Source organism: Terrapene carolina, unplaced genomic scaffold (assembly GCF_002925995.2).
Source record: "Terrapene carolina triunguis isolate 2854851 unplaced genomic scaffold, T_m_triunguis-2.0 Scaffold96, whole genome shotgun sequence".
Classification (NCBI taxonomy): Eukaryota; Metazoa; Chordata; order Testudines; family Emydidae; genus Terrapene; species Terrapene triunguis.
In genome coordinates, this window is record NW_020664447.1 from 47948474 (window position 1) to 47963831 (window position 15358).

Below are 15358 nucleotides of genomic sequence, written 5' to 3' on the forward strand. Positions count from 1 at the left end.
TCCTCTGAAATCTGCATACCGTATGCAGAAAAAGGTTTAAGATTTATGCTACTTGTACTCTGTACATTATCGGGGTATATCTCACTTAAGCATTTCACCAGTGCACCGTGGGCCCTCCTATTCTCTGCTGATGGCATGTAACAGTCTAGTTTCCTTTTGACTGTAAAGCTTTGGTCTAATTTTGGCTATTGGGTTTAGTGCAGTGGTTCTCAAAGCCGGTCCACCGCTTGTTCAGGGAAAGCCCCTGGCGGGCCGGGCCGGTTTGTTTACCTGCCGCGTCCGCAGGTTTGGCCGATCGCGGTTCCCACTGGCCGCGGTTCGCTGCTCCAGGCCAATGGGGGCTGCGGGAAGGGTGGCCAGCACATCCCTCGGCCTGCGCCGCTCCCCGCAGCCCCATTGGCCAGAAGCGACGAACCGCAGCCAGTGGGGAGCCGCAATCGGCCAAACCTGCGGACGCGGCAGGTAAACAAACCGGCCCGGCCTGCCAGGGGCTTTCCCTGAACAAGCGGCGGACCGGCTTTGAAAACCTCTAGTTTAGTGTACGGGTGCTGGATGGTGTTAGTGACCTGTGATATACAAGAGGTTAGAGTGGATGATCTGGTGGTCCTTTCTGGCCTTAAGCTCTGGGACGTCTTAGAAAAGTGAGAGAGCTGCCATGCCCAACCACCCTTTGAATGCACAGTAATGAGGAGAGTGGTAGGCTACATACAGAACAGAGCGACATCTCTTGTTTAGACAACGTTCAGCAGGATGTTGTTTATCTTGTCCCATAGGTCACCGCCTAATGTGTGAAACAGAGGTTGTGCCATCTGCCCCGCCACAGTTCTGCCAATGCCATTCACTTCAGGGCAGCATGTGATAAATTTTATCACCATCAAATAAAAGCATTTTTTCAGACAGCATTCCCGTGCCCTGCAAGTTTTTGTGCTGAAGAGAAACAGAGGGCTCTTGAATATTAAAAATTAAAGACAACATAAGTACCAACAGTTTCCGGAATAGTAAATGTTCTTCTATTCACATGGTCTGCCACTCACAGACATAGTGAAAAATGCTGTGAATTAAGAATCCCAACTTAATTTCTTAGAGGATTTAGCAAGACCTTCAATGTTATTTTGAAGTAATTTTGTTTGTTATTAATACATTTTGGATTGTTCCTAAGCCAGCACTTACAACTATAAAACTGGCAGAAAGAAGAGTTTCTCAACGAAGCGTAGACATTTGTTGAAAATGCACTTCCATGAAGTTGTTTTATCTGTAAGAGAAAGTCCACTAAAAGACAGAAAACTTGCACATAGAATAATTTGGTGCTATGACAAAACAACTGGTCAATGTAAATGATGTCTATGCAGTAGGGTGCGAGCAAATTGAACTTACAAAAATCTTCACAGGAAAGGATAAGACTGAGCAAGGGATCCTAGCTCTAAAAGGAGAACAAGTCAGAGTTATTTACAAACAACTAGTTTGCTAAAAGCAGTCTAGTTCAATGCAGCTCTCAGACACAGTACTAATTAAACTTTTTGACTAATTTCAAAGAAAAACATGAGCTTTCACCATTTTTGACATAAGTGAAAATATTATTGGTAAACATAAGGTACTTCATTCAAGAGGGAAAATATTAATACTTGGAATACACTCTTAAATATAAATACATAATACCCTATCTAGATACCTCTGGTTAATAAATGCATCTAGTGTGTACACTCCCACACACTTTCATTGCTGTGAACAAAATGTCTATTAAATTATGCTGATCATTTTTGCGTTTAATTGTAGTAAGACACCTTTATATTACCAAGTTAATTGTTCACCTAATTTTTGAGATGATAAACCTAATAGGGCAGCAGATTTATTTTCAAAATTACAGAAAAAGTCAAATAATTCTAATTCTTTAAATAAAAAAATGTACTCTAATGTATTACATATAGCTCTTAAATTAAAAGCTAAAGAAAATTAAATATATGACTCACTGTTCTGTGACTCAAACAATAGTTTCACATCAGACTTTTCCTCATCCTTGGGAATGTATTAACATTATGAAATTTTATAACACTTTACATTTCTTTGAAACAAAAAGTCTATTTTACTTTTTAATTAAATCTATTTCTCTGAAAGGTCTTTAAAGGCTCTACAAACTACCTTGCATTTTATTATTGCTGACAGTTATCTAAACCACGCTTGAATGCTCTCTTTATCCTTTAGTGAACAATTGAAAGATCATATGCTAAGAGACTTGTGCTTTCTCTTCTTCCTGCCCTGTAATTAAGGCATTTAAATACATTTCTTCATAGCAGTTAAGAGAGCACACTGTAAAAAATCATGAACTGAGACAATTTTGAGTTTAGCAACCACAAATATATGCAACATAAATTTGTCTCAATGGTAAATATAAAAAAACAGAACAAAAAAACCCTCTTGAAATCACATAATGAATTTACAGAACGTATGGACTGAAAAGATTTTGTTTGGCTGTATTAAGATATTTAAATGATCTATGGTAGTTTGACAATACTTACCACATTGGTAGCTATCCTACAAGGAAGGTAAACATTTATATCAAACACACATTTGTCAATAATATTTTAGTTTTTAATAGGGTTTTTTTGCACTATAAAGAAAATGGAGGGAGAGGTGTGAGGAGGACAATATGTGGATGGAAGGAATTACCATATGGTAATTACAATAAATCTGGTAAATGTTTTATAATAAATATTTGCCATTATACATTTAGAGCAACAGACATATGCTTTATAAAATGTTATAACAGATAAAACTAACAGAAATTTCTGAAACTGCAGTTTTTCTAAACTGAAGAATTCTTATATTAATTTACTGCACCCTTTTTGACAGAAACATATTAGAAAGTTTATTTTGCATTATGAAAGGAATTCAGCATGTATACGGTCAAAACATTTCTATATAGCAATTATATACAAGATGTAAAGTATAAAGTGTATCTTAGCTACAGAAATGCTTTAGGAAATATTCGATATGAATTTGAGACTAGCTGGTCATACAGCATATCCCTTACAAGTAAATCTAGTTTCTGTGGCAGAAGTTCTTTATGTTGTTGTCTCAAACAAATGTTAAAAGATATGTTGTACTAAGTTATGTTTTTTCTTAAGACAGATGAGAATAAGAAAAATAATTTTTAAAAAGTTTGTCAGCATGTTGTATTATGAACAACCTTATTAGTCCTTTACAATTATAATAGGTACCTCTGGACAAGATCGAGCAGACATGACAAATGCTTCTGACTTCTTTTTAAATCGAACCTGGAAGGTCATCGCTGAACAAACAGAATACTGTACAACTGGGGTCATAAATTGTCGAAGATGACAAAAATGTAAGTTTATTTTTTTGTTCTATAAAATAAATGAATAAGTTATTCAGTTTGGACTGTCCTTTTATCCCTGCTTGATTTTATACTTGAAAGAGATAGGTAACTCTTTTTCTTAATTTTTTATACGTGTCAATTTAATTTTTATATTATGTCCTTCTGAATCCAACTGACAATATTAGCATTGATTTTCAAATAACTACTGCACTTTCTAAATGTAGTCTTCTGTATGGCTTTCTAATAAATTCTTATCTTTGTTTGTATTTGCTCACCATCATTCTGACAAAGCTGTAAACACTAAGAAAAAACAGTCCACAAATTTGGAATTTGATATTTTGTCTTTAATTTCATTTTTTAAAGTGTATAGAAAAAATGCTAGCTGTTATTCTCAATGAATCTGGTCAAGAAAAAGTACGTTTATTATTTCTGCTAACATTTTTATATTTTGTTTTTAGGATCATTTAACAGGACTGGTAGTTTTTGATTAAATTTAATTTGTGTGGAGCTAAACAATAACTTAAATTACTGGAACTGTAAACATATTAATAACTGTCACATTTAAATCTTGTGCTATAGTTTTAAGGGGAAGTATGCAGAATGAATTAGATCCGTAAACTCCTGATGGAAATTAGTAGACAAATGAAAATGAAATGTTAACTGAAAAGAAAATAAGTTAGGTCAAATGAAAATGTAAATCAACAAGATTTGGATAGTACTCAGATCAACAGATTTAGCTAATAAAAGTTCTAACAGATCAGTGACCATACAGTTTGAAACAAATATGAAATATGAATGACTTTAAAAGGAATAATATGAAAAGTACAACAGTAATCGGATATAAAATTACCAAAATTCAAGTGAAGGAAATTCAAACTGAAATGTATGATGGGCAATTATGTACGTATTTTGACAATTCTAAGTGGTCAAGTTTTTAAAGTATGACACAGAAACCTTAACCTATCTATAGATGAGTGATAAATGAGGCATTTTGTGTCATTACAGTCCCATAAATCACTTTCTTTAACTGCTGACGGCTTTTATCAGATCTAACCTTTTCAAGCTTCTATTAGAGTGCTAACATTTTCAACTTTGACACATATGAAATTTACAAATTCTGCAGCTGATTAACTCTGGACAGAAGCTCACTGCCATCATTGCCTTCTTCAAGTTGGGTTAGAGCTTCAGTGTCTCAAAAACTCTCACTCACTATACGACAAAAATCTCAATTAATGTACAGGGCTGTATTTCAAGGGTACAAAACAGTTTTCCTTCTGAAGCAAATAAATGAAAGCATGCTTTCTGCTGCACTCAGCAATGTTCAGCAAAATTAGGAAACAGACTGTTTGCAATTTAAAAATCATATGCATAAGAGGTAAAATCCATATAAAGTTACACAACACTTAGTAATTGGAAGTCAGAAGAATAATTTTCTTTTACTTATCCTGGTTTTAAATTCTAATTAGAAATTTTAAATTAAATTGATGAACTCTGTTAGCTATTTGAAAAGCCAGAACATAAAGAAATCAAACAAGACTACAATCCTAACCTCTAGGGCTATAAGCTAATTTTCATCATGGACCCAGTTATTATGGGAATGCACAGCCTTTTCCATGGGAACTTTTACTAAACTTCTTCTGAACTAAAATAAAAGGAAATTAAATGCCTTAAATCGCCAGGCTCAAAACATGTATTTTCATAATTTATAATTACAAATGTGTAGTACTTTATATAATTCAGATATTACACACAGACACACACACAGTGAATCCTTCAAAGAAATACATTTACAAGATTTAATTGATACAGACGTTGAAACAAAGCTCAAGTTTAAAGAGATACTGTCTTTAATAATAATAGTCAGACTGAAGAAATTTTGATGTTGGTTGTGTGACCACTGGAAGCCTGGTACTTCAGATGGTATTAGTTTTGATAAGAACTAACTAGACATCAGACCTAAACAATGAAACCTGAAGAGACAGGCTCAGACCACGCAAATAGGAATATCTGCAGAGACCCTCCCGCGGCAGATTGCCTCTTGTTGACAAACGAGAAATCTTAGAAAAACAGTGGGCGAAGGACAACTTTTCTTCAGCATCATAGCTAACACAGCCTTGTAACGTCAGTGTCTAAGGCCTATCCATGACAAATTAAAAACTTTATTTCACTAATAATGTCACACATCACAGAAACTATGCAGTTACTTTTTGACAATTCAGATGTAAATCCTGGAATGCATATGAATATTCATGACAAAGTCATATTTATCATTTAAAACAAAAAGGACATGACTTCTTGGTGTTCATATCAAAGACCAGTGATGGATGAGGCCATGCTAATCAAAGACAAACCAAAAAGAACACAGATGTTTGCTACTCTTGATTAAAAAAAGAAAAGACTAGTCCAAAAGAACTATTGCCAATCTAAAAATGTTTGTGTGTACACACGTGTGGGTATGTATGTGTATATATATATATGTTTAGAAATTTCTATGTTCATAAATAAGCAATAATTAAAATAACTATTATTTTACATAAAGTCGAAAGAAACCAGAGGTAGTCAAGAAAACAACAGAAGCTTTGAATAATTCAAATATTTTTATTATGGATAAACAATTTTAGTCTCTTATGTAGTTACATAAGTTCCACTCATAATAATGTAAATAATTCTAATTTATTATAACTTGTTTTTATTGACATATTTCTGGGTTTTAGTGACACTTGCGTAGTGTGTGCGCTAAATTTTACATTTCTTTATGGTTACATAGTGTAAATATAAATGTGTACTTGAGCACAAATACAACTTCTGAAAATGGTATGATGATGGTCAGAGAAGGGGACTGGGAGTCAGAATTCAGGGCTCAGTTCCCAGCTCTTGCAATGTCTGGTGACACTCAGCAAGTCATTTAAACTTCTGTGCGCCATTTAACTCATATATAAAATGTATTAACCTATATCACCATCCCCTCACTCTCTCTCTCAGAGATATAGACCTTGATTCAGAAAGGTACTTAAGTACATATCTAACTAACTATGTGAGTAACCGCACTGAAATCAATGAGAGGACTGTTATGTACTACATATGTTTGTACAGTGTCTAGCCCAATAGAATCCCACCTGGGTGGCATACAGATTCTATCACAATATAAATGTTAAATGATGATGTTAATACCCAAGTGCTTAAAGTTAGGAACATGCTTAAATATCTTGCTGAATCATGGACATAGTTTCCTACCTTCAGTGGCCAGCATCTCAGGGACTTGCCTAAGAACAGGAAGTATTTAGATATGATAGTTACAGGTTCAATAGAAAAACCTAAGGTAGAGAGTTAGAGAACTAATCAGGTATCTCCTATTGCATGGAAACATCTGTCCACTGTATCTTACCAGTGTGGTGTTCTGAGAAACTTAGATGAAAAGTCACTGCACTGCAGGTTTTATGCATAATCAAATCTGTTCACACAGGCTATGCAGTACTGTAATCACAGCTTTGTTTATGAGATTTACAATAAACACAATACTTAAATTCTGATCTGGTATGATTGATATGATCTCTGCCAGCAACCTAATATACCCAATTAGATATCAGGTCCCTAATATTCAGTACAGTAAAGCAATCATGAAGGATTTATTAAAAGAAGGTCCATTTTATAAACTATTGAAAATTAGGGTCTAAACTGCTCATCTGAGTGTCCTTCAACATAAACCACATTAAGAACAGGAGTACCTGTGGCACCTTAGAGACTAACAAATTTATTAGAGCATAAGTTTTCGTGGGCTACAGCCCACTTCTTCGGATGCATAGAACGGAACATATATTGAGGAGATATATATACACACACATACAGAGAGCATGAACAGGTGGGAGTTGTCTTACCAACTCTGAGAGGCCAATTAAGTAAGTGAAAAAAACCTTTTGAAGTGATAATCAAGCTAGCCCAGTACAGACAGTTTGATAAGAAGTGTGAGAATACTTACAAGGGGAGATAGATTCAATGTTTGTAATGGCTCAGCCATTCCCAGTCCTCATTTAATCCTAAATTGATTGTATGTAGTTTGCATATCAATTCCAGCTCAGCAGTCTCTCGTTGGAGTCTGTTTTTGACATTGCTGCTATTTGAATAAAAGTAACACAACAAAAGGGATTTTCTTTGCTGTGATGAGAGTATTAACATTTTTGCTATTATTAAAATTATGATCTTCAGCTGACCCATTAAAGACCAATTTCCACATCATAACACGTTTCAATGATCTAATTCTATTTTCCCTAACTTTTAAAGGGTCTTTAAAAAAAAAAAAAAAAATCTTGTCTTGGCACCTTAAAAGGAATTACTTGTTATAGAGATGTTGAGGTGCTTAATGCAAAAATCTCAACTGCCTTCTCCAACCTAAAATAGATAATTGTAGCTCTGTGAAGGCAGTTTCTTGTGTTTAAGAAACAAGAAGTCCCCACACTGCATATTACCTCCCAGGGTACACCATAATGCGGGCATCTTCTATACATACATCTCAGTTTCCTCATCTTTAACCTGGAAAAACCACTCTCAAAAAGACTGAAAGGTAATTTGAAGTCCATACTGATACTATATTTATCTGCTCCTAAGCAAAGATCTCCAAGGCACAGGGAATTTGTGTAACATTAAATGAGACTGCTGTCCTTTAGCCAGGCACAGACCAACAAACAAACTTCATTTTACATCTGAAGCTATACTTAAATTTTTCAAATCCACTCAGCCTCTCGTTTTCACTTGCTTTACTTCCTGTGAGAGAGTTCTGTCTGTAATTGGCTTTTGTCTTTATTTACTTTTTTCCCTTATATTAATACAAGTAATTTTATACTCCAGATATAGTAATTTAATATTAATACATAAAGGTGTGTTTATAAGAAAATTCTTCAACCTTTTGGCCCTTTTTTGAAAAATTTACTGAAAGCCTAATATATTTAATATTCAGTAGCATGTGAGAATAATTTTTATGCAACTCTGATAGTTAGAAAGATAGATAACTCAATTATTAGATCATCTATCAAAATATTCAGATGTATAAGAGGCTACTAAAAAGATTGATGACTGAGAAAGTCCACTGATTCTCTAGCCATCATATTCACACATTTGGCTAGACAACATTTTTCGCTGCCTTCACAAGCAAGCTTCATTACCCATCACTCCACTGAAAAGAGTTTATTATGAGGCTGCCATCTTGGCAAGACTATTATTTAGATGATAAATGTTGGGGAGAAAAGTGTGTCTTGATTTTTTTTTTTTTGGGGTAAGATGAGCTTTTTGACAGATAAAACAAACAGCATCTACATTTCTAATTAACTTAAATTTGGCAGATACAAATACAGGTCAGTAAAGCTATGATATACTACTAGATTATTTTCTGTCTGAATTTTGTCCTTAATTTGTAAAATGTAAATTAACTAATTAGAGGAAAAGCAGCATTATTTGTGACAAAATGCTTCGGTTAGTTCTGTGCTTTTTGACATTTATTATCAACTGTACTTCCTTATTCTAAGTTCTAGTAGATGGATAATTATACTTATATTAATATATTAAGTTTTTCATCTTTGAAACTAAAATGAAAAAGCTTCAGTTTTTGAGAAAATACACCACATTATACAATATGCAAGTACACTACATATTCTAAGCTTTGTTTTATTTAAAGTGTTCTGCTGTTTATGTATATGTGTGTAGTAGTATACACAATTTTTCAGAAGATTATCGTATCTTTATTGCACACAGAGGGTGGCCAACAATAAACACAATTATGTTTTGTACATTTATACTACAAGTTAATGCTCCTTCCACATTCTCAATACCCTGCCCAATTGTCACTTCAAATGGGTTAGAAGAGCAATTACAGAATTACATGGGGGGGAGGAGTAAATTTAGTTATTCTTGAGTTTCAGCAAGCAACCTGGCCTTGTTAAATTAAAATATATGATGTAATAGTTTACAGAAGTTTTTTTAAAGATATTCCTAGGTAGATAAAGACTCAACAATAAGAAATACATTGAAAATGTCAGATGTAAATGTCAATTAAAAATTACAAGGAGTTCTGAAAGGTAAGGTCTGTGAGGACTGACATTCTTTGACATAGTGGAGTGTCTGTGACCAGGCCTTTGGCAAACATAGCAGGATCTATGCTGTCAGCTCATATCGTACATAAACTTAGATGCTTGTCTAATCTGAATGAGAAATACCAGGGAAATTGGAGCTGAAGCCTTGCGGTAATGTATGTGGAAGCTGAAAGAGCTCTATCTGTACTACGTGATAGTCTCCAGTGACATAACAATATCTGAAAGAGTGGAGAAAAATATAAAGAAAAATAATTCAAACAAAGATATATAGAGCCCTGTATACTACTGTAAAAGCTGAGAATGCAATAATCCAGCAGTCAAAGAAGGATAGGTTCTAATCCATTTATAATGAAAATCCTAATTTGAGATATATCTATAAAACATTTATATGGAAAAATACATTGTAATTCATGTTTAATTGACATTTATCATTCACATTTAAATTTTAATCTAAATGTTATGCGGATTTGTTCCCTCTTTGCTTTGGCAATGCACAAGTGACTTTTGATACACAGTGAAACAATCTAAAATGATCCTGGAAATTAATACAACTGTAGTAGTTGTCAACACAAGATGCAGATATTTCTCAGTGAAACCACATGTCCAACACTCTAAATCATCTTGTTAAGGATAAGACTATTGCCCAAACACTGAAACAAATTATTTTGGGCTACTTGTTTTGAACAAATTCTTTGCACAAACTACATTATTAGTCAGAATATGTGTTGATATTTTTGTAAATCTCATTAAACAATATGGCCACAAGGATTTATGTATAACATTGTTGAAAATAAGGTACATGTGGGATCTTCCCTTTTATAAAATGCACATGTATGTTTGTGTGCACATATCGATTATTTTGTATGATCAAAAGGACAGATACTGATATTCTTGATTTCTTTACAGAGCTGGTGCTCTGGTAAACAGACAATTTTAAACAACTGGCTCTCCTTTTAGTTTAGAAATGCTTTTTTTTGTGTCTACTAATAAGACTATCTTCACTTCTTGCTATTAAAATTAGCAAACAGACAACAGACTTTATGAAAACTAAATTAATTACTCTTATAAAAAGAATGTTTGAGTCGTAAATTGTTGAATGTACAATATTTTCTGTTTAGACAAGGATAATTTGGTTGAATAATAAAAAGTGATCATAAACTCTAAGACCATTCATGTCCATTTTCTAAAGCTAGTTTACTAATTCTGACAGAGGAGCCCAAAAAAAACAAAACAAAAAATCCAACAAAAAAACCAAATTCTAGCATGCGTGAAATTCTACAAGCGTCAGATAGCTAAACTGACCCTAAGTCTCCCAGTGTTGCAGTAAGATCAAAACCTTTCAGCATTGTACCAGTGTGTCAAAATATGTCAACAAACCATCATACTGCAGGAAGAAGAATGACCTTTCAGTTCTTTATGTTTGGGCTGCCAATGAAGCTTTGGATACTGGGTATGCATGAACAGTTTTCCTAGCTACTTGACAAATGCAACTCCCAAGGTTTCCTCTAAATCTGGTTGTCAAACCACTAGGTTTCAACTCACTGGTACAACCTTCTAAGCCCACATACTATTGGAGACTAGTGATGCTCTTATAAAAATGCATGATTTCAACGTACTTGTAAAATGATTTTCCTTTACTTCAACCAAACCGATAAAATTATTACTTAAACATTCTTTGGATGAACAGATGTCAAGCTCTTTCAAACAACTTAGTAGAAAAAAGGATTATCATTCTGATGTTCCAATTTCCAGTTTTTTCTTGTGTGATAAATCCTGATAGTCAATTTCTAATCCATGAAACAAAAAACAAATACTAAATGGTATGTGATCTGAACTGAATCCTATAAATTTCTACCTTTCTTATCAAACACACTTTTTGGTTCCATCGGTGTGACGTTGCACTCCATATGCTTTATGGAAATATGCTTATGAATATGACATAACTGGAATATGCTTTACGCTAAATACCCCTTGTATGGTGTCATTAGAAAGCTTGTAATCTACTAAGTGTGTTCATCCTATTTGTTTGCATGTATTATATCTATATCTGGAGTTAGGAGAATAAGATATAAACTTGAATCACTTATGTAAACATATTAAGTGGAGGCTATTAAGGGTGCTCCAGAAACAATCAGTTGTAAATGGCCTTAGCTACTTGAAAGCCTACCTGTGTATGTGTGGGCCAGCCCATGGGGAATGGAGACTAGGGGACTTACAGCGACATGTGGCCATGTCACCTGATAATGAAATGATAATGAAATCCATCTTAAATCCATTTAGAAGGAGGGGTTGGGTCCCAGAGAGACAAAAGATTCCTGCCTTGTGCCAAACCTATAAAAGGGGGTGGAACAGGACAAAAGGGGCTGCCAGTAATGAGAAAAACCCTGCTTACCACCTGAGATGTCTGCTGAAACTAACAAGCACTGTACCAGAGGAAAAAATTGGGCCCAGACTAGGAAGGAGTCTAGTCTGTGAAAGAAGCTTATCTGAGGGTGAGATATTACCTGTAATCAGTTTCTTAATGTATAGGCTTAGACTTGCATGTTTTTGCTTTATTTTGCTTGGTGACTTACTTTGTTCTGTTTGTTATTACTTGAAACCATTTAAATCCTACTTTTAAACTTAATAAAATCACTTCTGTTTATTAATAAACCCAGAGTAAGTGATTAATACCTGGGAGAGCAAACAGCTGTGCATCTCTCTATCAGTGTTAAAGAGGGCGGACAATTTATGAATTTACCCTGTATAAGCTTTATACAGAGTAAAACGGATTTACTTGGGGTTCAGGCTCCCAGAAAGGCTGAACACTGGGCGCTGGGAAAGTCCCTGTTAACTGAGAAGCCCCTGGGCTGAGTGAATCTCAGTTTCAGTGAACTGCAGAGAGGCATGGCCCAACCTCTGGATCTGTGCTGGAGCTGACTGGAGTGTCTATCTCAGCAAGACAGGAGTGGAGGGGCGCCTATTCTGGCAGGAGGGTTCTTCTCAGTGATATCCCACCTCATCAAGTGACAGTCTCGAGGTGAGTCTCTGTGACCGAACCCGCCACAAGGGCTTCAAAGATTATTTTCATTTTACCATTATGATTATAGATGTAAACAGGTGATTTAATATCAGGCTTAACGTATTAATTAGAAATGAATGTCAATTTACATTTCAAAAGTGTAGATATTACTTTAAAAATACTTACAGGAAATTTGTTCTTATTTATTCATGTTCTCTTTTTACATATAAGCACAGGACTAGAGACATTTAGATTACAATTAAAGGGGAAAAAGAATTCATTGGAGGGAAGACTTGCTATTCATATTCAAACAGAGAAGAAGAAATGCTTCTCTCTCATTATGTGGAATTATCATTATTCTAATATCAGTGTCAAAGACGACATTTTGCTAGTGTCTTCTTCATATATAGTAAAGTTACTTCAGCTAATAACAGCGTCAAGTTTTCTCCTGGGACTCTCCAGAAATTGTATTACAGAGTCTAGAGATGCAGTATCCAGGCTTGCAAACAATGGAAAAAGTAAATTGTTATATTTGACTTTACATGTACTTGCAGTAAGTCATCCACAGTACACTTACTAATTATTATTTAATCTGTCTCTTGTTGATATCTATGGTACTTGTTAGTGTACTGCAGTAGTGTCTACTAATGTGGCTATAACTGATTGTTACAGTCCTTACACAAAGTAACAATGGAGTCTGTCCAGTTTCTTTAATCAAGGTGGCATTAAATTCTTACTTCACAGAATAATCAACCCTAGACTGGGTAATGGGACTTCTAGATTTCTTCAGATGAACTGAAAGTATAGCACACTGAAATATATTTACAATAATTTTCAGTATTAGCAGAATTTCAAGCTGAAACAAAGCAGTATTATTGTTAAAAAAGTCCAATCATCCTAATTTTGGCAACACAACCTTAAATGTACTTCACTTCCAACACAGTAAGAAATGTTGTTCTCACTATTTTTACTATGTCAAAATGAACAGGTACCTAGTTAATATATACAAAACAAAACTAAAATACTATCTGTTGGTTGACTGGTCTAAGTAAAGGGGTGCTTCTGCAGGTGACATCAGACTCAAAAGGTAGAAATTATTCTGAAGTGTTTTGCTACACCCCAAAACTAAATAGGCCAGATGCCATGTACAGCACAAAAATAAATAATCACAGCAACTTCCTTTCTGCAATGGCATGTTTTATTGCAAAAGGCAAATTTAACTCATTGTAGCTGCTAATGATGAGGACTGTTTAAGGATAAAAGTGAAGGAAAACCAAGTACAGTAACTCCTCACTTAAAGTCGTCCCGCTTAACGTTGTTTCGTTGTTACGTTGCTGATCAATTAGGGAGCATACTCATTTAAAGTTGTGCAATGCTCCACTCTTATGTTGTTTGGCTGCCTGCTTTCTCTACAGCTGGCAGCCTCCCTACGGCCCCCTCCCCTCCCCAGTGCCTCCCGCCCGCTGGCAGACTCTGCGGATCAGCGCCTTCCCCCTCCTCCCCCCGCCTCCTGCCCGCGGCAACCAGCTGGCTTGCGGCATTTTGGAGGCAGGAGGGAGGAGCGAGGACTCGGCGTGCAGGCTCCCCCTCCATCCCCTGCCTCCTGAACGCGGCAAACCAGCTGATTGCCCCAGGCAGGAGGGAGAGGGAGGAGCGAGGACTCGGCGCGCAGGCTCCCCCTCCCTCCTGCCTCCTGCTGGCGGCAATCAGCTGGCTTCCGGAGTTCGGGAGGCAGGGGAGGGAGGGGGAGCCTGCTCACCGAGTCCTCGCTTCTCCCCCCTCCCTCCTGCCCCCTGAACGTTGTAAGCCAGCTGATTGCTGCGGGCAGGGGTGGGGGAGGAGAGAGGACGAGGCACACCTCCCCCCTCCCTCCCCTGCTTCCTGCCACGGCAATCAGCTGGCTTGCGGTGTTCAGGAGGCAGGGCAGGGAGAGGTGAGCCTGCGCACCGAGTTCTCGCTCCTCCCCCCTCCCTCCTGCCTCCAAAACACCGCAAGCCAGCTGATTGCTGTCGGCAGGAGGCAGGGGAGGGAGTGGAGGTGCGCCGAGTCCTTGCTCCTCCCGCCTCCCTCCTGCCCAGAGCAATCAGCTGGCTTGCGGTGTTTTGGAAGCAGGAGGGAGGGGTAAGGAGCGAGGACTCGGCGCGCAGGCTCCCCCTCCCTCCCCTGGCTCCCGAATGTGGCAAGCCAGCTGATCACCCCAGCAGAAGGGAGGGGGAAGGAGCGAGGACTTGGCATGCCTCCCCCCCTCCCTCCCCTACGCGGCAATCAGCTGGCTTGCGGCATTTAGAAGGGAGGGGAGGGACGGGGGAGGAGCCAGGACGCAGCAAGTGAAGTAAAGAGGGAAGGAAGTGGGGGGGAGAAGAGGCGGGTAAGGGTGGGGACTTGGGGGAAGGAGTGGAGTGGGCGGGCTGAAGGTTGAACCGCCCCCCCTCTGGTGCTTGCAGAGTAGGGGAAGCTGCCCTGGAACCTAACCCCCCCCCTATTTACATTAATTCTTATGGGGTATTGGATTCGCTTAACATTGTTTCACTTAAAGTCGCATTTTTCAAGAAGATAACTACAACATTAAGTGAGGAGTTACTGTACCATACCAGCAGACTTAGGAGGAGTTACTATACTACTTTTACTAAACATTCTTTAGGAGAAAATATCTTTTTATCCTAACAACATGTTGTCCCCTCCATCTAAAAATTTTGTGAAGCATAAAGTAATTGTTTTTCTCTAACACCCATGCAGCTATTTATTCCATCTTCTTTTCCTACTAAGAGTGTTATGCACTTCCTTATGAATACAAAGGAAAAAAGGGCCATAAACAGCAGTCATTGGACAACCTAATTCCTGATTTGGGAAGCCTGCCTGTAATACAATCTAGATGGAACTGGGTACACTGTAATCTGATGTCTTGGCTGTCTTACAACTATTGAAAGTCTTCACAAATAGTAT

At 36.9% G+C, this 15358-nt stretch overlaps 1 protein-coding gene across 3 annotated transcripts in view; it reads right to left on the bottom strand.

Moving 5' to 3' along the window:
- The window catches only part of CUNH15orf41 (chromosome unknown C15orf41 homolog), a 182942-nt gene that overhangs the window by 66742 nt on the left and 100842 nt on the right, over window positions 1-15358 (bottom strand). The window contains exon 11 of one of the 3 annotated variants that reach the window (XM_024200988.2): window positions 7381-9632. The exons of 1 other annotated variant lie outside the window; for it this stretch is intronic. In XM_024200988.2, the coding sequence (XP_024056756.1) occupies window positions 9518-9632 (115 nt within the window). In that variant the 3' untranslated portion in view covers window positions 7381-9517. Of the gene's footprint in view, window positions 1-7380; window positions 9633-13158; window positions 13211-15358 lie in introns of those variants that run through there. One more of the 3 variants, XM_024200989.2, reaches the window with a different exon arrangement.